The 27,880-nt window shown below is 32.2% G+C and overlaps 1 protein-coding gene across 1 annotated transcript; it reads left to right on the top strand.

The window, feature by feature from the left end:
- The first annotated feature begins 204 nt into the window (after positions 1 to 204).
- LOC140047631 (uncharacterized) lies at positions 205 to 27,880 on the top strand. The gene is made up of 18 exons (XM_072092667.1): positions 205 to 256; positions 892 to 984; positions 6,118 to 6,265; positions 6,670 to 6,755; positions 7,093 to 7,151; positions 7,959 to 8,031; positions 9,092 to 9,252; positions 16,297 to 16,386; positions 16,600 to 16,779; positions 17,823 to 18,074; positions 18,512 to 18,697; positions 19,008 to 19,202; positions 19,412 to 19,714; positions 19,810 to 19,881; positions 20,547 to 20,763; positions 21,718 to 21,747; positions 22,688 to 22,741; positions 26,594 to 27,880. The coding sequence occupies exons 1-18, from the start codon at positions 205 to 207 to the stop codon at positions 27,121 to 27,123; spliced, it is 2,781 nt and encodes a 926-aa protein (XP_071948768.1). The 3' UTR covers positions 27,124 to 27,880.

Here is a 27,880-nt window from a genome sequence, read left to right on the forward strand (position 1 = left end):
AAGCTCTACCAAGTGTATAAAGTGTATATTTTACAAAATATTTATATTATACAAACATGTAGAGTGTTCATTGCATTTTATCAATAAATACATTTAGAGCAATTATGACACATTGTACATTCTAGGCTGATTTTTATTTTTTTACAATTAATATTTACAAAAGTGTAGCGTACACACATAATGGGGAACTAACGACTGGGGACAATGAGCACATTTTCTGAGCGTGCCTTAGTAGGACCAGAAAAACGCCCTTATTGTAAGCCTTTAAAGGTGCAATTCCAGATCTATATTGACAAAATTGTTTGACATCAGCCTAAACCATGGCAGGGTTCGAGTTATGACAAACAGGTATAAAAACAAAATTGGTTACTGGTCATAAAACAGAATATAAATAAAAACATTCAAAAAGTTCAAAGCATATTGAAAACTTACGATAGATGTTTTTAATCGCATTTCCTACTGCCTAATTCTGAATCATACCAGTTATTCATTTCAGGATTACTTTATTTTCACTTTACCCATTGAAACCATGCTAATCAACCGTATGTTGCTATAATTTCAACGATTTAGATTCAGGATCGCTGTCAAAAAATGTTGCATAACGTCTATATGTTTGGATGAGTTTGATTTTTTTTAGGACATAATTTAAATTAATAACTGTAGTTGTAATAACTGTATACATTGTAGTTAAAAATATACATTGTTATTATTATAGTATATTCAGAATGAATGATTGCTTGTACACAATCACCCACAAGTGTTTGTAAGGCTTTGTATCGCACAGAGCCTTATACAACCTTATACCATTGAAAAAAAAAAGCTATGACTTTTAATATAGTGTTTTTTATGAAAATTAAATATGTAATATTTTGGTTTTGTGCATTTTTTTAGATTTACCAAGTACTGTTGATGAGCAATTTCAAACACAATTTCAGAAACAGACAAGTGATGAACAGAAAACAAAACTTCTTAAGCCAGAGAGTGGTAAGTTTAAGAATAAGAGCTGCTGTATGTTTTATGATTGTATCTATATATAATTTAACAGAATTGTGATTAAAATGGGATTTCAGTAGAGAGAATTAGACGCTAATGTTATTTAAAAAATCATTTCTGAGCGGTACTGTAAAAAGGCGAAAAAGTGTGCAACTGATAACAAATAACAAATGGAGAGATTTTATTTATCATAAATAATAACAGTTGATTGTTTCCATTTAAAATACTGTAATACTGGAATGAAGCTAGTTTGCAGATTTATGTGCCATGCTTTCTTGATTTTTGCTTGATTGTTGATTTTTAGGTTATATGCATTATCATGCGATTTAACAAAATCACGTTTGTAATCATATCTTCACAAGCATGAATCACTTTTAAACAAAATTTGGTACTCATAAATTTCAGGTCATTATTTCATCATATGACAATACAATTACGTGCGTAGCGCATATAACGCATGCGTACGCGCGCTTAAAATTTCCAAAATCGTCAAAATTTATTTTCGATGAAATTAGAGTACGTTTCAGGCAATTTTAAGCATTTAAAAAATTGCCATGAGTGCACAGATTTTTGCACGCGCACTGCTTGTTAAACGTTAATGCACACTCTTTTTGTCCGATTTCTGTTGTACAACCTTTCTTTAATAATATCATCATATTTTATTCACTTTTCAACTCGAATTTGCGTTTTCTTACGAGCACGTCAAAAGTGACAGGCTACGCACGTGTAACAAAATGGTGAAAATATGCTAAATTAAAAAAATAATATAGATCGTAAGAATGCTCGGGAACACATATTTTTTATTTCATTTTCTTGAAGTGTATGTATCATATGTATGATTTATTATGAAATTAAGAGTACAAAAGTTGATAAAGTCATCATTAATTGCATTTTAAAATTTAAAAAATTTATTTCGACAATCAAAAATTTATGACATTTTCTTAGGCCGAAATAACAAACTTTAACTTTCTTCCTTCAAAATAAAAGTTCATATATTAAAGGTAAAAGTATATAGTTTGACAGTGCATCGTTTTTTTAACATTTTTAAAGATGTCATCATAGTAAAAAATTATAATTCATTGCGGTATGTCATAATCTATCTGCGCCAAAGTGGTTACTGCATAGTAAATACACGGAGGAATCTTTCTACAACTTTTAGTCAGTTGTGTATGGCTCGGTGGTCTGTGCTCGTGAAATAAGATTTTTTTTTATTATCCATATTGTTTGTTCAATTTTATTTTTTAGTGTATAGATTATACACATAATTTATAATGAAATCTAGATAAAATGTAAGTAATGTCTTTATTATTATGTAACAATGTGATTTATGACATTATACGCAGAGGGATCTTTGATCGGATTGTGATACCGGCTATTGTATTCCCGTTAGCAAGATCCTATATTATAAACTAGATTTGAACTCGTCACTTTGACGAGTTAGTTATCCGCACGACAAACGCCACGCGCACGTCATACGTTGGAATTTTGCACACGGAAAAAGATTATGGCTGTCATATTATTGATGTTGTGATTCTCTGTGTTTAGAGAAGGATGCTTTAGACCAGGTCCGCCTTATTATTAGCCAATCAAAATCGTATAATTTTTAGAGGGAAAATGTTATCCTCCTCTGAAGCCTAAAATTTGCATATCCAGTATAAAAGTAGAATGTAATAGATATTAGAGGAGAAGAGAGAATAAGATCAGAGTAGATAAACGGAAAGATGATAAAGAAAATAAGGCTTGACTGGTACAGTGGTAGAAAGATGTATTAATAGAGTTACAAGGAATAAAAGTTCTAGTTGAGTTAAATATACTTTTTGTATGAGTTATCATTCAGTGACAGTGTACGTCGCGTGGAGTTATATATATACGCCTGAGAAAGCTCGGAACCAACTAAAATAAATTCACTACAATGGCATTATGACCTGAATTTAAGAATATTATATGCTGTTAGTGCTGAATTCTGTCAATTTTGTGTCATATAGTATATACAGTGCAAACGGTATAATCTGTATACATGTTACATACAGTGTAGAATAGGTGAAATTACGGGACCCCCCGTTTATTCCTATTTTTAACATGGCGACGGTATCAAAATGAAACACTAAGATAGCAATTTGAGAAGGAAATTATCTCAGTAACAACATATTAACGTGCAGAAGAAATTTGAATACATGAAATATTGATGCTTGCTCTTTTAAATGTAATGAATTATGACGCAAAAGATGAAAATACAAGTTTTTTTATTTAACTGGCCATATGATGACGTCACAACATCCGATTTGCAACATTTTCTCATGATTTCGTATCTACAATCCAATAGCTTCCAGAAAACGTTTTAATCGTGATTATCACATTTTATTTGTACGAGCTATAACAGATTAACATTTACTGTAAAGATGAAATTAATGGCACACGTAATTTAAATGTTTAGGCATGATGACGTCATACAAATTAAAATATTTTTAACTCATGCGAAGGATAGTTGATTGACCTAGACAATATCGAAATCGGGGTGAAAATGGAAAACGGATAAGTGGAGATGCGCTCTATTAAATGTGATGCGCTATGACAAAAGAGACAAAATCCCTATATTTTATATTCGAGTGGCCATACGATGACGTCACATAGTCCAGTTAGCCATATTAATGCATGATCCGATATCTACAACTCATCAACTTCCAGAATATGTAATAACAATAATTTTCACCGTTTAGTTGAGAAGCTACGACGGTTTAAAAAAATGCATCATTTTGACGAATTTTTGAACTTTTTCATAAAAAACGCGCGCAAATTATCCAATTCGACGTGCTCGTATGACGTAATTTTAAGCCGAAATTGTTTAAAATTTGGTAAAAGTACTGAAAAAGGCTGGAAAAACATAAATCATGCGGAAAAAGTATGTTATCAACGCTACGTGCGCACCGCGCGCGTGGTAATTTTTGACATGCTCAAAATTACATGAAACGCGTAGAAAGTTGATTAGAAATTATTTTTTCGCATTTTAACATTTTAAACGCACGTGCGCGCGTAACTTTGTGTAAAACATGTCATTTTTAGTGCACAAAAAGTTAGCGCAAGATATAAATTAAACTTTTGCTGAGTTTCAATTTAAATTGTTATATGGTTTTCGATCTATGTTAAATACGCGAAATTCATAAAATCGCGCGTAAGTCACTTTGCGCATTTCTGACGTCATTCACAAAAGTGGCTGCACAACTTCACGTAAATGCGCACATGTTGACAAAGTTATAAAATGTTAGCTTTACACGTTTTAGAGATAAGCTCTGCACAAAAATGACAGAAAGAAAGAAGAATAATACAGAAAAACTAGATTTGAACTCGTCACTTTGACGAGTTCGGGTTATCCGCGCATACGCAACATGCACATACTTTAAACTATATGAACCTCGACAATTATTATGCCATCCTATGACATGAAATAAATATGTTTACAGTGCTGAATTGTACCTATTTTGTAGCATACATCATGTTACAGTATTTACAGAATACACTGTATGTTATATACAGTGTAGCATAGACGGAATTTCGAGACCTATCTTTTAAATCCAATTATTAACACGATGACATCATCAAATTGACATAAAAATAACACTTTTAGAAGATAATTATCTAATTAATTACATTAATACAAATTTAAAGAATTTTGGTCACGTAAAAGTGAGATGCGCTCTCGTTTAAACGCAATGAACTTTTACGCAAGAGGTGAAAATATGACTTTTTGAATTCAACTGGCCATATGATGACGTCACAACATCTGATTGACAAAATATTCACATGAATTCGTATCTACAATCCAATAGCTTCAAGAAAACGTTTTAATAATGATTATCACTTATAACTCTGACGAGCTATAACCGATTGAAATTTACTGTAAAGATAAAAATAAGTGACCCACGTTATTTACATTTTTAGACATGATGACGTCATAAAAATTAAAATATTTTTAACTCATGCGAGAGAGAGTTGATTGACCTAGACAGTATTAAAATATATGAGGAAATGGAATACGTATAAGCGATATGCGCTCTATTTAATGTAATGAGCAATAACGAAACAGTAAAAAAACCAATATTTTACATTTGTGTGGCCATACGATGACGTCATAACATCCGAGGGGTAAAGATTCTGCATGAATTCATATCTACAACATATCTGCTTACATATTAAATTTTAAAAAATGGGGGTAACGGTTGATCCTGAGGAGCTATAATAGATTCAAAGTAGGCATAATTTTGACAATATTTTGTCTTTTTTGCAACTAAAACGCACGCAAATTGTCTAAATCAACGTGTTCGTATGACGTCATTTTAATTTGAAATGATGTCAATCTTTTTTAAAATGACTAGGAAAGGCTGGAAAATCATAATTCAAGAGAAAAAAACATGATTTTCATGCACCGTGCGCACCATACGCGTAAATTTTTTCGCACGCGCGGGAATTTTTGACATGCTCAAAATGTCATGATCAGCGTAGAAAGTTGATTAGAAATTAATTTTGCGCATTTTGAAACTTTAAATGCGCGTGCGCGCGTAACTTCTTGTAAAACATGTCATTTTTAATCCATAGAAAATTGACCCATGATATGAATTATAATTTTATTAAGTTTCATGAAACAATATTTGTTGGTTCTAAAGTTATGATCAGTTATAGAAATTCATAAAATCGCGCGTAACTTACGCAACGCGTATCTGACATCGTCCAAAAGCTTGGCTGCACATCTACCCTTCAATGTCAATCTTTTTACCAAGTTATACAAAGTTATGTTCACAAGCAATAGAGATATGCTGGTCACAAAATCCGGGAAAGAAAGAATAACAAAGAAGATGAAAAAAAAGATATTTACAATCACATGGGTTATCCTGCAACTAAGTTGCGGATAACCAAAAAAAAAAAGATGAAACAGGACAGTTACAAGGAGTTATCCGCTGAATGCGGATAACTAATAATTAAAGATTCTGAGAAAATCAATCAATCAATATATCTTTTAAAAATCAATTATCTTTATTTAAATCAATGCATATAACCAAATTCTAGTTTTTTTTTAACTTTATTTACTCCAGATGTTTAAAAAATCTATTAAAATCTTGATTCAATTTTCAGATATTGCTGCACGTGAATTAGATTTTCAGAAAGCATACAATGAAGCCTTGAAAGATGGATCCGTTCCAGTCAATCTTGGAATGCTTAAAGTGATTGGGCAAGAAGGAGTTGGTAAAACATGCCTCATAAATGCATGTCTTGGAAAAGAGTAAGTAGTAGTAGTAGGACAGTGAAATGAACATTACAAAATATTTGTGAGTCAACTAAGAATTACAAACCAGCCAACTTTTATTGATTTGATTTTGATAAACTACCACTTTTTAAATATTGCAGTGATAGATAACAATAGTTGAATAAAAACGTCTATAAATATATAAATCGGTTTCTACAATAATCATAAAACCATCAAATTTTCTATAGAATATAGAATTTGCTTTTAGGCTTGTATTTAAAAAAAAGATCATACGAATGGTCGGATAACTTGACTTCCTAAATGTATAATTAATGAATATATTAAAATGGTTTTGAAGTAAAAGGAGAAAAGTGAATGTTTTACAGTACCTGTACTTAAAATGACTGAAGTTCATTGTTGGTTTCAAATAATTTTGCCAGATTTGAGGAAAAGCATGTACTTACAGATGGCATAGCGGTGATAAGAACAGCAAGCACAACATGGACAGAGGCTAAAGCTGATAGTGGTAAACATGAATACAAATTAGCATATTACTCTTCCCATCATCATACGTTATGTAACCATATTTATCAATAATTATTATCATAGACACAAACAAGTCCACAATGAAATGGAGACATAGAATGGAATTCAATAAATGTATACAACCGTAGTATGGATTCAACAGTCATATTTTCACATACATTACAATTGTTACTCTATGATCCCTTTATAACGCACACATTCTTTGATGATGTACTGTAATTGTAATTTTACTTCGACAGTAGTAAAATATCCAAAGTATAGTCACATATGAACGTATGTGCTGAAATAATATGTACACACTTTCTCTTTCTCTACAGGTGATCCTTCAAAACAGTATACGAAAATGGTCACTGACAAATTGAGAGCAAAGGAAACTGTAAGCGTATGTCAGTAATAATAGGGTGGTTTCGCAACCATACGAATACGATAACGAAAACGGATACGTCACACATTTGTGAAACTTTTGAGCTGATCCCCATTTCATATTCGTAAGGCGTATTTGTGTTGACGAATATCACCAGTCATATTCGTAACTCCAAAACGAGTATAGTTTTTGATCTATTTTGCACATTTTGCATTTGAATTAGGAATGATTCATGATTATAATATAATTATGGATTTATTGAAAGTAATTTACTAAAGTAATTCACTAAAATGCCAGGTCAATTTAGATAAATAGCAGTTTTTAAAGTCCTCACTCGCTTTGATGTTACGCTAGGCCTAGGCAGCTGGCCAAGCACCAAGCAACACATACCTGCGCTTCGCTCAAATTTACCGCAGTCATATTTTAGACGCGCCTCGATATTTCGTTGCCATGCGAAACAGATTTTTCTATGGCTTACGAAAACGAATACGTGTGCGTGACGTATCCGTTTTCGTTATCGTATTCGTAAGATTGCGAAACCTCTCTATTGAATTAAGTAGCACCTACAGGACTATTGCAAACCAGTCACTTAGGCTTTCTTTCTAAATGAGTCAATGAGGCATTATGAGCAGCTATTTCATTTTTATTTTTTTTGCTTCAATCCTTTTAAATTTACTCTAAAAAATAATTTGGTTTTGCTTTTGAGAGTAAATAATATTAGTTTTCTCTTATATTAAATTGTAAACAATACTGTATTTAACTTTGAATAACATATATTTCTTTTTTATATCCATTTATTGTTTTTGTTTTATGTGTCAGATTGACATGAAACCACCTACAGATGATGATGATGGTATTGTTGTTGACTACAATAACTATGGCAACAATGATGGTATGTAACTTTCCCTTAAATTCTAATTATAATTACACAAGACAAAAACATTCTAATTATTCTTACATTTTTGTAGTAAAAGCATTAATAAATAAGTTGCAATTATCAGTTTGCAATTTCTGTCATATTAAACATCTATTGTCCCCAAAAAACATGAAAAATAAAGATTATTAAAATCAGACTTTGAATAGATTATTTTGTAGTCAATCACTTCTGTAGAAAAAAAGGAAACACATATAAAATAACAAAAAATAAATGGTTAAATTCAAGCAAAAACCCATTGGCTGGCAGTCAATTTGAATATTTTTTGCTTAAAATTAAAGTTTTTTAGATACATTTTTTTTCAATCCAAATTTTGGTCAAAGTGGATAACTATTAGGTGACATTAAAATTGCATATTTTAAAAAAAATTGTAAGAATTATTTTTTCAAGGGGACATATTTAAGTTCATAGTTATTTAAAATAATAAGATTATTAATTAGATTTTCCTATTTAATGTAACTAAAGAAGTATAAAATTATGTTATCAGATTTATAACTTAGAGGCAACCTATCTGTGTAACAATTATGGTGACGGTAATTTAGAGAAAACATGGTAGCGGCCATCCCACTCCTAGACAGTCCAAAGACGCTGTACATGCAGGCTTGATGGGCATTTTTCTTAGTTAGCAAAGTTAAAAAAAGATTAATCACCTAATTAAAACCTTAAAAGGGGCTTACAAAGATGCTTATATTTTTTTTTTTATGAATCTAGAAGAATCAAAGTGAATTCACAGTCTACACCTACTATATAATATACATAAATATATACTGGGCTTATTTATACAAATGTGCAGATTAATAGTTTGTACATATTAAAGTATCCTTTCATATCTACCATCCCCTTTCGCTTACCATCCCGGTGAGAAAGCTCACTATGATGATAATGAAGACAACTATATACTCATAGTAACTTTTTAACTGACTGATTAATTATGATGATTATAGATGATTATAGGACTAAAACAATAATGCTTGTTATGCTGTTTGTAGAGTAGCCAAACAACTTGTTTCCACTACAGGTGCTTATACAGTTACTGAAGCTATCCCATTTGATACAGAGCAGCAATTAGATAAAGATGCAATCAAGAATGTTGTTGAGGAAAATAAGGAAGAGACTTTTGAAGAAACATTTAACATCTATGATCATGGGGGACAATTGATATACCATGGTATTCATCGGGTAAGTTACAAAAGATGTATTTGCTTTGTATTAGTTGATACTTTTTTGACATTGTTTAAATACTTTCTACAAAAGTTTAAAGAGTTTTATTACAATATATTTAAAGTGGGATTCCGGGTTTGAAATTACTATTAAAAAATATAAAATTTAGTTGTATAATGTCTCTTGGACGGTAACAATTTCACTTATTATAAGAGCCCGTTGAAGCAGAACAAAGGCTGTGAAGTGCAGCTATGCTAATATGTTACAGAGTATGAAAATGCTAAAATGATTCATACTCACTAAATATATAATTTACTAAATTTCAATTTTCTGTATTTTTAGTAATTCTTTCCATTTATCTATTCAAAAATTTATGAAAAAAATGTGTAAAATGAGATACGTTTGCAATTCTTGCACTTAGAGTAGCCTTCAAAATCAATGAAATGTAACAATAACATATACAGACCTGCTGGGCGAGACTAGCATGTGCTCTGCAATGTATCATAGAGGGAGCAGATAGATTATATATTACATAAAATATACCGCAAACTGATCTGGGCAAGCATGCTCATCCTTAATCGCAACATGCACAATGTATTTGATTTGAAGGTGGCTCCACCTAACGGAATGGTATAGATAATATAGCTCAAGCGAGAGATTTGGAATAAGTTTGTAAATATGTACAGTATTGTGTGCTAATAGGGACTTTAGGAAACACAGCGGTTAGGGAAGAGGGTAAAATCAGAAACAGTTGACATAGCTGTTTTATTAGTTTACGCACCCTTGCGACCGGCAGTTTATCTCTGTCCCCTGTCTCATGGCGGTGGGCGCTTCTGAATCGCTTGGCTCTGGTGATGCAGCATAGGCCTAGCCTTTCTAGCCAGGGACCTCGCATTCAAACGCCGCTTTTAACACAGCCATTTTAACACAATAAAAAAGTTATTTAGTAAACAATAACATTTGAGTGAAATTTGAACTGTATATTTAAGGTTATATATACATTATTTATAGTCGTTCTCCGGAAACGAGAAAATGGTGACTTGACTTTATCTTTAAAAAGTTAAGATGACGGAATTTCACGCTATGCTCTGCCCACTTTGTTAAAGCTCATGCATAAATTATTCATGGCCACCGTGGACGGTTGGGACACGACCATAGACGATTGGGACACGACCACAATCGGACCATGTTTTGCCTCGATCACTTTATGTACATTTTTAGAGCGTTAGGTTATTAGATTATATAAAAAGAGTTGTTAGGATGGGCATAGGTAGGAAGCAATATGGGCAAATTGTCTCGGCAGCCGGCTGGGCCCAACTAGTTTATGTTATGATAGCCATTGTGGCAGGCATGGAATTGCCCATTTTTTAAAAATGTACAGTAGTTAGGCCATTAAAGGCTATTGTTGGGCTATTGAAGCCAAGGCTACAGTAATAAACTGTACACAATTTTGTATTTCATTGAGTGCTAATAAATACATAGACCTACTGTACTGTTACAAATTTATATGATAAAAAAATCTAATACAAAAACTGTATTTCGCAATTATCTCACAACATGGGTAATCTCCGTTAACAACGTACGCAACATGAGTTTGGAATCAACTTGATTCAATTTAGTAACGGAATTTGAACACTGCGAATTATAGTTATCTATCGTCCTCCTCCTAGCAAGAAAAATGGTTTCACCGTCTCACATTTCTTCAATGAGTTCTCTAACATGCTTGATACCATTGCATTAGTACATTCCGACTTGCTCATTGCCGGGGATTTCAACTTTCACCTTGACAAATCCGAGAATAGGGAGGTTATGCAGTTTATGAGCCTTCTTAAAGTTTATGATCTTAATCAACATGTTAAGCAACCAACCCATGAGGCAGGTCATACTCTTGACCTGCTTATCACCAAATCAACTGACACTTTTCTAACTGATGTCAATGTGGGCATCCCACATATATCTGACCACTCAGCTGTACAATGTAAGTTACAGTTAAATAAACCGCCGCCAACTCAGAAAATAGTTTCTAGTCGTAACTACAAGAATCTCTGTGCTGACTCTGTTGTCAGCGAGTTACTACCACTAACACTGACTGTATCTCTTCCATGTGACATTGATGATGCTATATGTATGTACAACTCTACATTGCGTTCAATCATAGATAAACTTGCTCCAACTAAGTCACGTCTGGTGACTATTCGACCGCAAACTCCATGGTATACTGATGAGATACGAAAACAGAAAAAAGTAAGAAGGCAGCTGGAGAGGAAATGGCGTAAGACAGGTCTCGAAACTGATTGGCATGCTTACACACATCAACGCCAATGTGTATCATCACATATTCATACTGCAAAGTTGGAATATCACTCAGCTCTAGTAAATAATGCTGTAGGCGACCAGAAGCAATTATTCAAAATTGTAAACACGTTACTGCATAGAGGAAATAAGACACCCTTACCTACCTGTAAGTCAACCAGTATTCTTGCTGAACGTTTTTCAGAGTTTTTTAATGAAAAGATCACTAAAATTCGATCAGGATTTCCTCAATCTGTTCTCCAAGATGCGCATACATTTAGTACAAGGGCTCCTTTAAGCTGTCAACTGTCTATTCTTGAACCAACCACAGATGAAGAGATCGAGAAATTGATCAAGGCATCCCCGATGAAGTCTTGTGAGCTAGATCCTATTCCAACTTGGCTTTTAAGGGATTGCGCTCCTGTAATAGTTCCAGTGCTAATGAAATTAGTTAATCTTTCACTTATCACATCCACAGTACCGCAGAATTTAAAGAAAGCACATGTACGGCCTTTGCTGAAGAAGACTGGCCTCAACCCAGAAGTTCTTAAAAATTATAGACCGGTTTCAAATTTATCCTTTGTTTCGAAGCTTATTGAGCGTGTTGTTGCAGTTAGACTCTCTAATCATATGTCAAATCACAACCTCCATGAAACTTACCAATCAGCATACAAAGCTAACCACAGTGTGGAGACAGCGCTTCTACGTGTTCAGAATGACGTTTTGACATCAATAGATAATCAAGAACTTGTTATTCTAGATTTACTAGACTTATCGGCTGCTTTTGACACAGTAGATCACTCACTGCTTCTTCATAGATTGTCACATGATATTGGGGTAAGAGATCAAGCATTGTCTTGGTTCACATCATATCTAAGGAACAGAACCCAGGCCGTCTGCATTGGTGATGTTTCATCAGATGACCTTCCTCTATTATGTGGCGTCCCACAAGGTTTGGTGCTTGGACCACAGCTGTTTTCCATCTATGTTGCCCCAGTTGCTGAAATAATACGAAGACACGGATTATGTCATCATTTCTATGCAGATGATATACAAATCTACGTTTCTGTCAAGCCTTGCCAGACCAAGTTTCTGTCCGCCGTAAAACGGTTAGAAGCATGCACTGCTGAGATTAGAAAATGGATGGGCTCCAACTTCCTCAAGCTAAATGATAAAAAGACCGAGGTGATCCTATTTGGTTCTGTTCAGCAGAGAAAAAAGATCCAGTTTGATGGCCTACATATTGGTGGCGTACTAGTCAATCCATCATCAGAAGTTCGTAACCTTGGTGTACAACTTGATTGTAAAATGACCATGGAATCACATATCAACAAAATCTGCCGATCTGCTATTTTCCATTTATGTAACATCGCCAAGATCAGACGTTACTTGAACCATTGTGCAACAGAGCAGATTGTACATGCTTTTGTTTAAGTCGGCTTGATATGGGAAATTCCCTGCTGTATGGTCTGCCAAAGAAGCAGTTGCGGACTCTCCAGAAGGTGCAAAATTGGGCAGCTCGCTTGGTGATGTGTGCCAAGAAGTATGATCACGTCACACCATTGTTCAAAGAGTTAAATTGGCTACCCATGGAGTCACGTGTTAAATTTAAGATCCTGCTGCTGGTGTTCCGATGCCTAAATAGTTGCGCTCCAAAATATCTCTCAGAATTGTTGACAGTCAAGAAGGGAAAGCGAGAACTAAGATCTAGTCATCAGGTGCTACTGGACATTCCAAGGAGCAAACATAGTTGGGGAGATCGGACTTTCAGTGTTGCTGGACCTAGGCTCTGGAACCACCTACCCTTGAACATTAAACACACATCATTATTGAGTCACTTTAAGTCACTACTCAAAACTCACCTTTTCTGATTTTTTACAGCGCCATGAGCAATGAATGTTGGAATGGCGCTATATAAATCGAACGATTGATTGATTGATTGATCTCATGAATATGCCAAGCCAATGAGCTTTCCTAAGCTGCTAAAAAAGAAATTCCATGAATTTACCCTGAATTGTATATGAAATTGTATTTTTTTTTATTTCTTGTTATTACTTTATCATTTTGACATGTTTTTATGTAGTAATTAAATAATATTTAAAAGCAATTTAAAACCCAAAATTCTCCTTTTGAAATGCCTCGTCAGCCAATCTATCTAAAGGAAATGTTTCTGTATAAAATGTATATAACATGATTGCATGGCCAAGGTCATCGGCAAAATTTTTCTGGTACTGATATAAAATTTTATTATTAAAATTTGTTTGGAGAATTGTGGGGTCACATGATATTCAATAGACATTTACTATTAACCTTTCAGATTGCATATTCTTATGTGATTCGAAAATCAACTGTTGTCACGCCGTCTTTAATTGCTGCCTTCTGAAATAGTTTAGGCCTTTATGTTTGTCATAATATATGAATATTTATGAGTGGAATGGTACAAATAATTACATGAGGTGAAAGATGAAGGACTATATAAAAAAAAAATAGAACAACATTTTGATCTTTCAACGAATTAAATTATTTGTTCTACTGCACGAATATAAAACTTTCATTGTTTGTTTGACTGCACACCTACTTTTAACAAGAGGCTATGCCATTGAAAAGGCAGAACTCAGACTATTTAAAGACCCATTCCCTACAATTGTTGACGTTTTGTAAAAATAATGCATATATATTACTTTAAAAACATTAAACCAGGTTATTCCTTGTTAGATGTACATTTATGGTAATTTATGATAAAATGAGAGAAAAGTAGGTTGCAGTGAATGTCCTCTTGTGGATGGACTTTAGGCCTAGCCTAGCTAGACTTAGTTTTGTAGGCCTAGCTGGTAAACAGCAGTAACGTACGAACATTGTACGCTAGCTATATGCCTAGCCTGACGTTGTCTAGTTGTTGCTACGCACGTGTAGGCTAAAAAATTATGAAAATATGCTTATTTTTCAAATTAATATAGATCGTCAGAATGCCCGGTGAACCCTATTTTTCATTTCATTTTCTTGAAGTGTATGTATCATATTTATGATTTATTATGAAACAAAGAGAAAGAAAGTTGATTAAGTCATCAGTAATTGCATATTAAATTTACAAAAATTAATTTCGACAATTAAACAATGACATTTTTGTGGGCCGAAGCAACAAACTAAACATTAACATTCTTCTTTAAAATTTTCATATATTAAAGGTAATATACTTTGACAGTGCATCTATTTTAAAGATGTCTTCATATTAAAAAAATATAATTTATTGCGATATGTAATAATCGATCTCCACCAAAGTGGTTACTGCATAGTAAATACACAGACAGAGGAATCTTCAAATTTTAGTGTAGTTGTGTATGGCTCAGTGGTCTGTGGTCGTGTCTAAAGCATTCACGGTACCGAGATCGAGTCTCACCTTTGAAAATGAAACCAAACAAGATTGTGTTGTTATTTTCCGTATTATTTTGTTAATTTTATTTCTTAGTGCATAAATTATACACCTGATTTATAATGAAATCTATAGAAATTATGTCTTTATTATGTAACAAGGGAGGTTTGTGACATATACGGATCTTTGTTTTTATGCAAGGGGCTCGATGTGCAGTGATGATACCGGCTATTATACTTGTGCAACCAATATCCTATCTTTCATGTATTATAACTAGACCTAATTAAAGATCATGACAAAATCAATATATCTTTTAAAAATCAATTATTATTTAAATCAATGCATATAACTTATAATTCATCATAGTGATGAATTAAATCTAATCATATTTTTAACCATTCAAAGACAAAAAAAGTTATCGCATTCTACAGGATCATATAATATTTATTTTTACATAAAATGTCGCGATCGGAGTATGTTTGCATCACGCGTCATTTCTACCATTTCCGGTTCGATCTGGGCGTATAGCTATCTAGCTAGTAGGCAAAGGCCTAGAGGCATTAATCAAAAAGCTAGTTAGACCTAGCCTAGGTAGGTAGGCTATTTACAAATCTATCTCCAATTTACTTGTATTTTACAATACACTTGTATTACAATATATCCACTGAAAAGGCATTTTCTTTGGTTTGGTGATTTTTATTTTCAAGTACACCTTGTCATAAAAAGACAAGAATACTCGTGAATTATGGCCACAAAATTTATGTCGCTGACACAGTATTCATGAACAAATTATTTTCAACTTCGTCTGACTGATGACATCACATACAGTCCTACGATCCTTGTGATTTGATTGGTCAAATTAAAGCGAATTTGCAAGCGAAAGCGAAAAAGTTGCCCATGGAGCAACTCTAGCGAATTCACGCGTGGAGCCTTCGCTAGGTTGAGAATCGAACGACGCCTACAAGTTCGATTTGATATTTACACTGAAATCGTCTGTCGCGACAATTACGGTTCGATTTGACGCTTGTTGCGTGTTGCTTCGCGTGTAAATTGTTCAGTGTGCACCGACCTTTAATAAGATCTAAAAAACGTAGAGAATGGGACTTTAATCTTACTAAATCTTATTCTCATATAATACATTTACAATATAGAACAGAAGTTTTAAACTGTTTCAAGTTCATCTACTTTGTGTGTATCAATCTATACAAAGTTGTTACACTGGAAAAAAAAATCCAGTAACCTATACTTTTCCTTTATTTGTTTTCTGTTTTCAATCATCACTGATTTTCAATATTATCAAAGAATTTTTATATGAAAGGTCAACGTATAATTTAAAATATTTTTCCAGAAGGCTTTAATATTAATCAGTCAATATTTGATTAACAAAATTATTTTTGCAGATCTTCATGACATCACGATCACTTTACATTGTTGTGTTTGATCTCAGTAAACCCTTGGATGATCTTGCTACTTTCATTGATTCCACTGGAGTAAGTATTTCTAGAACATGGCGGCAGTAAGGCATTGTGATTAAAAAATTCTTCTAATTGATAAGAGCATGCATTTTATGCATTAAAAACAGTTTGACTATTTTACAATATTTTATTTCATACCTTCCAATAAGATGTAATAATGAATGTTTTTAAAAACTAAACATTTCAAGTTTAACTTTGATTAAGTGTTCTTATATATTTTTTTTACAGAAAAAGTGTAAACATCAATGGACCAATCTCCAGTTCATATTATCTTACATCCTGTCAGTTTATTCTCATAGTCGTATTGTAGAAGAAGATAAAGGGAAGGGAGTTCACAAACCAACTATCCTTATTGTGGGTACACATAAGGGTAAGCTTGGTAAGAGTGAAAAAAACCAGAAGTCTGAGGTAATACTTAATGCTACCAAGAATATATTGCAGGTCTATAATAAGCAAATGAGGAAATCTGTTGTAGTGTATCAATTAATTTGATTACTTAAAGATGTATTGTCCCTTGAAACACAAAAAATGAAAAAAAAAATATTCTAAATTTAAATTAGCCATATCAAAGTAATATTAAAGTTATTCACTTTAAGTCGAAAATTTGAGCCAAAAACAACAAGTTTACGTAATTAACAGGTAAATTAATTAGATTACATTTCGTCTGGGAAATCGTCGCAAGCGAAAGTAAACAAAGATTTCAAACCATGAGTATGCATTATGCATGATGCTAATTAGGATTGTTTACAACTCGTCACGGTTGAAAAGGTGTTTTTACACAGATCGCGAAGAAGTTTTATGATTATGCATACAGAGTAGCCAAACAAGCGCGTTGCATTATGAGATATGTTTTGATTGAAAACTTTGACTGGAAGTCAAAGTTATTTTTTGAACAAAAAAACATCTGTGTTTCGGTTAAATTTTTTTTTTTTCGACTAATTTTTGGTGAAAGTTAATAACTATTATGATACTTCAAAATTACCCCCTTTTTTTGGAAAATTATAAAAAAAAAAATTTTTTTTTTAATTAGTCAAAGGGACAATACATTTTTAAGTCTATTGTGCAATCACTAGAGTAAGCCCATATCTATCATATCATATCATATCATTTATTTCGCCAATATACAGAACAGTACAAAAAAAAAAACAATACAAAAGTAAGTCAATGAGGCCGGATAACTAAAAGTTTTAAATATAAATAACTGTCGATTCCATTAAAATTGAGATAAAACTATAAAATTCAGAAATGGATTTTTATAAAAAATTGTTAATTTAAAAAGATAGAATTAAGAAAATATCTTTAAAATATACATAAATATATATGTTCAGTTTAAAACAGATTGGTAAAATATTTCTTAAGGCTATGCTTAAAACAGTTTATATTAATTAATAGTTGGTCGCAGAGATCATAAAGAATTTGTTAATATTAATTTATAAATTTTTTATTATTAGGCAAAAAAGGTATTTAAAAAGCTTCGAAATGCAATTAAAGAGAAACTGTATGAAGTACATGTGCATAATCATTATTTTGCCATCGAAAACAGTAAAAGAACAACAGATGAGAGCTTTAGTGAACTCAAAAAGGTTATTGATGAGTTTATGTCAGATTTAGAAAAGGATGTTCCTTTAAAGTGGATGCGTTTTCGATGTGGCATACATAATCTAAGGAGAGAAAAACACTTTTCTTTGTGTCCTGTTGATGAGGTAAATTTATGTTTTTTCAGAATAAAAATGTATTTAAAATAATAATATCGAAAGTAGTATAAACAAAAGAATCTTCCCATTATTAAAAACAATTAGTGTTAGTAAATATAATAATGTTGATTGGTAATATGGCCCTAACGAATGAGCCAGACAACTTGACAACCTACAGTGGTAATATTACATGGAATATTCTCCGCAATGTTGCCATTCTGTAAGAACAATCGTATAAAAAAAAATTCTATTCCCCAGTGAGAGTAATGCTGTCCTTCAGATCCTACATTTTAAAGTAAATGACAAAAGTAACAGTATTTACGCAAAACTTTTTTATATGGTAATTGTACCTCCAAAGATTTTAAAATTAATAATGTTATAAATATATACCTACCAATGATTTCATATTTTATTTAAATTTGAATAGTAATAATATTTTTCTTTAGCTTAAAATGCTTGCAAGTGAGAATGGTATTGCAGATGAATCAATCCTCCTTAACTTCCTGTATGATCTTGGTGAAATTATTTACATGCCTGACAAGGAATTATTAAGAGATAAAGCAGTGTTAGATCCAATGCAGCTGGTAGAAATTGTGACTGCTTTTGTAACAGTCATTCCACCAGAATCTCCAGTAAGTAGGCTCATAAAAATGTTAATTCAGTGTTCCTTGAGAAATTAATAGGCACATGTGAATTCCTATAGGTACTGTAGTATGAAAAGCAATATCTGACAGTTACATTATAGTTTAACATTGTGTGGTATATTGTACATATCAGATGTGAAAGTATTTATTTATTTATTTTTATTTTAGTATTTTATAAGTATTTATCTATATTCTTCTAACATTATTCCTGTATCCCCTTCAGATTTTAAATTGTTTGATAACTTAATAAACACAAAATTGTAAGTATGGCTAATTATTATTATTATTTTTTTTTAAGCTTCCCATGTTTAGGAAAGCTTTTGATAATCTTGACAAGGGCATACTTGAGGAAGATTTGTTGCGAGCATTATGGAAAAAGCGTAAAGTTGACGAAGGAAAGAATTTTAAGTTCCTTGTAAAACTGATGATTCAATTAGGTTTCATTTGTGAGAGGGAGACAACCAGCAGCCAAGATGTGGCAAGTACATCTACAGTAGGTTTTGTTCAGTTATCTTTTGTAACATGTTTGGTATGCAAGATTATGTACTAAAAAATGATTTTAGGTATTAATATACATACAGTAATTGGTGAAATTTTACATAAAATTTTAGTCACACATATTTTGAATAAATGTGCAGGAAATGATCTTTAGTTTCTTATTAAAAGAAATTTTATTGACATTTTACAATTTAACGATTTCAGGAATCTGTTGGAAAGCGGTCATTTTTTGTGCCACTACGCCTTGCTTTCAAGACATCAACTGAAGTGAAACCAGTGCCTGATGAATTTCCAGCTATCAGTGTCTATTACGACTTTAAGGGATATCTGCCAGATGTATTGTTTCCATATATGATTATAGATTTCCTCAACAAATTTCAAAAGAAAGGAGTTGACCCAATACTCTTGTATAATCATGCTGAACTTTACTTCGACCAAGATCATGATGTGACTTTATCTCTTGTCAAAGTCATAACTATGGAGGATGAGCGAAAGTTCTTGTTAAAGGTACTGTATCATAGAATATCTTGTGAATAAATCATAATTTAATCTATTTCTAAACTCAAATTAAAATATCAAAACATCACTTTCCTTTTTTTCAGGTGACTATTAAAAGAACTCCTGCTCGTAATGAAACAAGTAATGAGGAACCCTCTTCTGAAGCATGTAAAGAGGTATGTTACATTTCATATCAGTTTGGAGAACTATATATTTTTTTATAGATGTTTTGGTTGATTGTTATAATACGATATAGTTTAAAATAATTTAAACATTTAAAATAATTTTTTTTTTTAGCTGTTTCATCGTCTTAATTTGTATTTGAAATTGTAATTTTGTAGATTCTTTAATTTTCATAATAAAAACACCACCCTAAATATCAGAATTGAAAGCTATTAACTATTGCTAAGATCTACCATTTATAAGGTTAAAACTTTATTGATTTCAGTTAACATTATTAATTATGATATAATATAACATTGATTAGTAACAATTGATATAAAAACATCTTTAAAATTTAATTATAAATTGATAAAATTTTAATATAATATCAATTTAAAGTACAAGCAACTTAAAGTACAGTTGTCAAAACTAGTTGTGATTGACTTTTTATTATATAATATTAATTAATAACAAATGACTTTAAAAATTCACTAGATTGGTATTTTAGATATTTATTTTATTTTTTATTGTTTTAGTTTTTCCTTTTATTGTATTGTAAATTTTTAGTGAACAAAACATTTTAAGAATTTGTGCTGCTGATTCAGAGTTGCTACATTAAGTATGTGTTTAATCGACATATAGTGTTAATTGCAGTTTGCCATTCAATTTGTACCTTTAGGTTTTGTTAACGATTCAGAAGTCATTTGAACCTACTAAAGATGGTGGTAGAAGAGGGATTCAATATGAGAGATGCATTCTTTGTGATGTATGTAGTGATGCATCAGAAAAGAAGCACATTCAAAATCTTGAAGATTTCCAGTATAGAAAGTTAAAATGCACCAAAACTGGCAAGTCTGTTACGATGGATGTTACACGTTACCAGCGGCTATTTGGAGGTAAGAGTAATATATACAAGTTTATTTTATTTATTTTGACCAATAAACAATAAACTGAATGAACAATATGATTATTCTGTAATTTAATTAAACAAACACATGCAAATTATTAAATATCTTCATTCCTCTTACCAGTAGTAGTACTATCAGAATCATTATTGATAATCTATACATTGTTACAACATGCTGCTATTAGCTGTGATATCTTCATTCCTCTTACCAGTAGTAGTACTATCAGAATCATTATTGATAATCTATACATTGTTACAACATGCTGCTATTAGCTGTGATATCTTCATTCCTCTTACCAGTAGTAGTACTATCAGAATCATTATTGATAATCTATACATTGTTACAACATGCTGCTATTAGCTGTGATATCTTCATTCCTCTTACCAGTAGTAGTACTATCAGAATCATTATTGATAATCTATACATTGTTACAATATGCTGCTATTAGCTGTGATATCTTCATTCCTCTTACCAGTAGTAGTACTATCAGAATCATTATTGATAATCTATATATTGTTACAACATGCTGCTATTAGCTGTGATATCTTCATTCCTCTTACCAGTAGTAGTACTATCAGAATCATTATTGATAATCTATACATTGTTACAACATGCTCCTATTAGCTGTGATATCTTTATTCCTCTTACCAGTAGTAGTACTATCAGAATCATTATTGATAATCTATACATTGTTACAACATGCTGCTATTAGCTGTGATATCTTCATTCCTCTTACCAGTAGTAGTACTATCAGAATCATTATTGATAATCTATACATTGTTACAACATGCTGCTATTAGCTGTGATATCTTCATTCCTCTTTCCAGTAGTAGTACTATCAGAATCATTATTGATATAAATACATATATTTTTACCAGAAACTAGCTTGTGTGTGTTAATAGCATCCATTGAATTAATTATTGTGTATTTCATTTGTTACAGGTGATGTTGGAACAGCAAGTCTAAATCCAGGTATGTTACAATCAATAGGTTGATGTAAAGTTTGTGGTGTGTATATGTGTATATAGTTCAGAAAAGGACTGTTGAGTTGTTTCTTCTTTGGTCGTCTTCAGGAGTGAGAATACAGAAAGTCCAGGACATGTGGTGTACCGCAAACTTTATATCAACATAATGTTACATTTACTATGATAATGATGTAGACTAAGTGGATATTAAGCAATGCACACTGTTGCCATTCCACAACACATAGATCTGTAAAAAGAGATTGTATAGTATTAGTATATAGTATTTATTTAGTTTATTAAAAATGATGTTCTATGGGGGGTGTTTATTTGAGGGAGGCGTTTATTTAAAGCAAAGTGTTTATTTGAATAAATACGATAATACCAGGTATGAGAATGTAATGTCTTATTATATGTGATGATTGAGCTAGGAACAAATGAAATATGATATCTTGTAGTCCATGACAGAATGCTACGCAATCAACACAGGAAGTTGTACTCTGCAAACAAGGGATGTCTGTGATTGGACATAAATCATTTGGCCAGCGTTAGAACAGAATGATCAAACTTAAAATCAAGTTCATTACAGGACCTATTATTAATTATGAGTTACATTCATCGTATCACAAATTTGGTCTAAATTTGTATCATTTATTTAAACAAAAATTTATATTATATAATAAACCACAGAATATGTAGATACGCTACCACAAAACATTTCATTGCGATCTATATTATTTTAAATACAGATTTTCTTTTTTTAAGGTACTTTTTAATGTCTGGTCGTCTATATACAATATCCCTAGTCTGTGTGAACACTATTGCATTGCATTATATAGTTTTTTATTGATCATGTATTATACATATATAGTACATATACAGTATAATTAACTGTAAAATTGTCATCAATTTAAGTTCAACCATATAATATTACAATTTTGTATTTACAGGTGTTCCTCTGAGTACCGTCAAAAGAAAGTCAGCATGGACGTCGACTGGTACTGGTAAGTTTGAATACCAGTAGTCCGGTGGCAGGAGGGGGATATCACCACCCAAAAGGGGACAAATTGCCATCCAACTTTTCTAGACCAGAATTTTCCGTAGATTACGAATATGGAAGGTAATCGATCAGGATAGGAAGCGTTTTCGAGATATAAGGGGTTAAAGTTCAAAATTGACCAATATAAAAACATGCTATATCTCTGGAAATTCTGGACGTAGTGAGATAATTTTGGTGTCAAATTGTTCACAATGTATATATGTTTATATTAGCTCTAACAGAACCTTCTTTGAAAAATTGACCGGAAACCCCATTGTTAGCAATTTTGACCTTTGACCTCTTTTTGCTATATCTAAGTAACGGCAGGTCGGAGAGAATTAAAAATAGGAGCAAATTGTTCCCAAGATATACATTTATATTCAGTATAACAGATGATATTGCTTGAAAATGACCGGAAGTGTGGTTATTAACCTTTGACATAATTGAATAAGGTTATAAAAACATAAATTAATAAATATTTGTCGTAAGGAGCCAATTTTGGTGTCAAATTGTTCACAATATATATATTTATACTTGCCATAATGCAACATTTTTTTCAAAAAGTGACTGTAATTTTAATCTTTGACCTGTTTTTCTCATCTAAATAACGACATGGCATTTATTATTTTATTTTATTTTATTTTATGTCTTTAGGCAATGTGGCCAAGGATTACCAATAGTGAATTAATCACTGTCCTATCAGATAGGTGGTAATCCCCCTGATACAGGGGCAATTGTGTGAACCAGTTCACCGGGGTAACCCCCTACTCTTTTTCGAATAATGAACTGGGTTCTTTAAAGTACACACAGGTTATAACTGTGTACACTGGACCTACGGTTTATAGTCCTTATCCGAGAAGACTTGTTCCACCACCAGAACTAGGAGCGAGTCGGCCTCGAACCCTTGCCGATGTTGTTGTTGGCTCTTTAGGTACGGTAAACGCCGCCCCTGCCTTAACCGCTCGGCCATATGACTCACTCAATAGAGATTTCTAACGGCAAATTGTTTATAATAGATATTTTTATTCAATCTAATAGATTATACTGTTTGAAAAATACAAGTGTGATTATTGCCTTGAATCCTGTACATAAGAGCCTATCAGGGCGGATTTAATTCAAAGAGGTGTGGAAGGGGAATAATACTATTACTATACAGTACAATGTCTTTCTTTTGAGCAATTTCAATCAGGTATCCATGTATCTCCAATAAACGGAATGTACGGCTCATAGAGAATTCAGAAGTTACCTTTGGTTCATTTTGGTAAATCCATAAGTGTTCCTTAAGGATCGAGAGTGCACAGGCAGCTTTATTCCATGTGCCTGTCTATATAAACCCACAGTGTCACCCATTATATTTCCATTAAGGGGCTTAATGTCCATCCATGGAGGACCGGCCCTTGGGTTAATTTGGGCAAATCCATAAGTGTTCCTTAAGGATCGAGAGTGCACAGGCAGCTTTATTCCATGGTTCTGCCTGTCTATATAAACCCACAGTGTCACCCATTATATTTCCATGATGGGGCTTAATGTCCATGGAGGACCGGCCCTTGGGTTAATTTTGGCAAATCCATAAATTTTTCTTAAGGATCGAGAGTGCACAGGCAGCTTAATTCATGGGCCGCGCCTGTCTATATGAACTCACAGTGTCACCCCTTATATTTCCATTATGGGGTATAATGTCCATCCATGGAGAACGACCGGCCCTTGCGTTCATTTGGGCAAATCCATAAATCTTATTTAAAGATTGAGGGTGCACATTTAGTTTTATTCCATAGTTTACCCCATACTAATTTCTAATACAGGGCCTTATGTAGCACACCACATAGAGATCCCAAAAGGGTCCTTAGAGTGTTCATTCGGGCAAATCCATATAGGTTATTTTAGAATCCTTTGTATACAGGAAACTCTTTCCTGTATGGGCCAAACTATATAAAAATGGTGGTCTGTCTGTGTAGTGAGTTGTGGATTGAGTTTGGCCACCTGGATCTGGCTATGCCCTATCCTGTACGAATTGGTATTCTTTTCCAAAAACGAATATTGTAGCCCTAATAAATGCAACTGTATAGTGGCAAATCATTGAAGGTCAGCGCAACATTTTAACATCATAACATTTTAATCGTCATAATATTAATTTTATTATTTATTTTACAGTATTATATTAATACATTTAAAATAATGCGCACTAGAAAAAATATAAAAATACCATAACTTCACTGATCAAATAACGTGATTACATTTATGAACATCGATCTCATAGTTTGAATAACTTTGCATTATTTAGTATATCATTTATTCAAATGTTGACCTTTGACCCATGTCAACTTGTGTAATGATAAATGTGCTCTTTTGATTGTGTATGATTGATAGATGTCTTAACAGAATGATAAAACATAACATTTTGTCCTAAATGTTAGTTTTTATTTGGTTTTAAATGCAAATTGGTTGATTGGTCAATATTGACATTTGACCTTTAATTGCCAAGTATTTGTTTTATAAGGCGACTGAATAACACCATACAATACATATAACCATACAAATGTATTAAAAGACCAAATTGAACTTTGACCTTTTATCTCTTCCTATTCGCTTCCTATCCTGATCGAAGTCTGATTTGATTAAATACAGTATTATAATGAAATAACATAACTTTACTAATCCAATAATTTGATTACTTGTAAACCATCAATAACAACTTTGCATTTATTTGTTAACTAATACGCGTATTAAAATGTTGACCTTTGACCTTACATCAACTGATGAAATTGACCTTATGTCAACTGATGAAATGATGCATTCGCTCTTTTACATTGCGTATGATTGATTAACAGGATGAGAAAACATCCGATTTTTTATTAAATATTAGTTTTTATTTGGTTTTATAGGTACGTTCTATGATTGGTCAATATTGACATTTGACCCTTAATCACAAAGGATTTTTTTTTCATAAGGTGATTGAATAGACACTTATAATCATAAAAATGTAATAAAAGACCAAATTGTGCTTCAATAAATTTGTTATAATACATATACATAATACATTGTTGTAATTGGTCAATTTTGAACTTTGACCCCTTATATCTCGAAAACGCTTCCTATCCTGATCGATTACCTTCCATATTCGTAATCTACGGAAAATTCTAGTCTAGAAAAGTTGGATGGAAATTTGTCCCCTTTCGGGTGGTGATTCCCCCCTCCTGCCACCGGACTACAGTATGTAATTATGTGACAGCCAAGCAAGCAAATTTTAAGAAATATTTCATTTTAAAATTTATGCCATATCTCTTTAGAGAAGAAATTGTAAAATCGATTATGAGAAATTGCATTTGCACTATACTTATTACAATACTTCTTTTTAAAAAAATCTGATAGCCATGACTTACAATTTGCCAGCAAACTTTGGCCTACTGCACTTTTTTGTATTTTTTACTATAATATATAATTTTGGTTTATTTTTGTGTGCAGAAAAACAATAAAAAAAAACTAGATTTAAACTGTGACTGTGATGAGTTAGGTTATCCATGCAATGACTACCTATTAAGCCAGGCCTTGGTGGCACTACTAGTCTATGAAAAGAGCAAAATATTTCAGTTGATAAAAAAAAATGCCTCGAATGGTCTGCAATGTGCTGATTTTTAATAATCGAAAATTATAAAATTTGTAAACATGCATACATGCATGTTATATGCACTATGCAACGATGGCTATTCTCACATGATGACAGACATATGACGTGAGGAAAGAATAAATAAAGAAAGAAATAAAGATTCAATAAGGTTGTATGCATAATAATAACTTTTTTTTTTTTTTTTAACTAAAGTACTATCCATGAGTAACTATCGAAAACTACTTGTGGAAGTGTCATCATGGTGGGAAGAACACGATAAGATCAATTTACTTAAATTCATCCTTTTAATGTTCAAACAAGTTACTCTAACTGACATAGAGAAGAGTGATGATCCATTCGAACTCTTTGAATTACTTGGAGCTCCTGGAATAATTAGCCCGTCAAATGTGGATGTTCTACTTGAAGCTGTTGTAATCGGAGGGATGGAGGGTGTGGACGAGGAAAAGATCAAGCAATTGATACCAAGCTTTCCTGGATTCAGTGAAATAGCAATTCCTGACTGCTGGGATAAGCGTCAAAAGTTGATTAAATTTGGGCGTAAGATAGGTATTGATGAGCAAAAGAAAGTTGGACGCGTGTGTGGAGTGAAAAGTAAACCTAAAGATGTTTGGGCTTTGATGTTTGAACTTGAAAGGCAACGACTTTTCACTGAAGAAAGGACAAAATTCCTTCAACTGCTAAAAGACATTGACCTGGATAGACATGCAGCATTATTAGAATAGACATATTGAATAGAAATTGAAAAAAGACTAATAAAGTTTAGGAACTTAAAAGAGGTTTTCATTGAACTTAGGTGACAATTCAATGTTAAGACATTATAAACATATATATGTAGACAACTATGTTTATTCCAAGTATGTTTTAACAACAGAAATATGGAAATCATCAGCGATTCATAGTACTTTGTTATGTTTTATACAAACATACCTTGCATAAAGCTACTGCTAAAAAATAGAAAATCATTTTTAAAAGGGTTGACAGGGGAAGAAACAAAACAGAAAATGTGAACTGAAACAATATAAAAACAAGAGCAATCGGATTACATATGTACCTCCGGATAGGACTGACCTCCAAAATTAAAAATGATTGAGCCCGTTTTAAAATTTCTATAAATATTTGTAATATGATGTTATATAAAAATTAGGTAGTTTTCCTCCTCAATTTATTAGCGTGCCATTTTAGATATCCTGGATCTGTTTGACTCACCACCTTTGACCTTTTCCATGAATTGACAGAGCAGCTGCATAGTTTGGGAGTTTGGTTTATTTTATTATCATGGAATAGAACTTCTCTGCTATTTTGTATACATTTTCATTACGGTGATTTTATATTATACCATATTTTAACTTCTTTGCTATTTTGTATACATTTTCATTACGGTGATAATATTATACCATATTATAACATAGAATGTGAATAAGATTTTTTTGTATAAAGGAAATGTAATAATAAATTTTATATTTTGATTAATTTGATTTA

The sequence above is a fragment of the Antedon mediterranea genome, chromosome 4, assembly GCF_964355755.1.
Source record: "Antedon mediterranea chromosome 4, ecAntMedi1.1, whole genome shotgun sequence".
Lineage (NCBI taxonomy): Eukaryota > Metazoa > Echinodermata > Crinoidea > Comatulida > Antedonidae > Antedon > Antedon mediterranea.

Excerpts from the sequence above, each read along its gene's own strand:
- LOC140047631 (XM_072092667.1), top strand. The coding sequence starts at position 205 with ATGAGCACATTTTCTGAGCGTGCCTTAGTAGGACCAGAAAAACGCCCT. Across the intron at positions 18,075-18,511 it reads CTTTGTGTCCTGTTGATGAG|CTTAAAATGCTTGCAAGTGA; the intron begins GTAAATTTATGT and ends ATTTTTCTTTAG. Across the intron at positions 19,882-20,546 it reads CTTCTGAAGCATGTAAAGAG|GTTTTGTTAACGATTCAGAA; the intron begins GTATGTTACATT and ends TTGTACCTTTAG.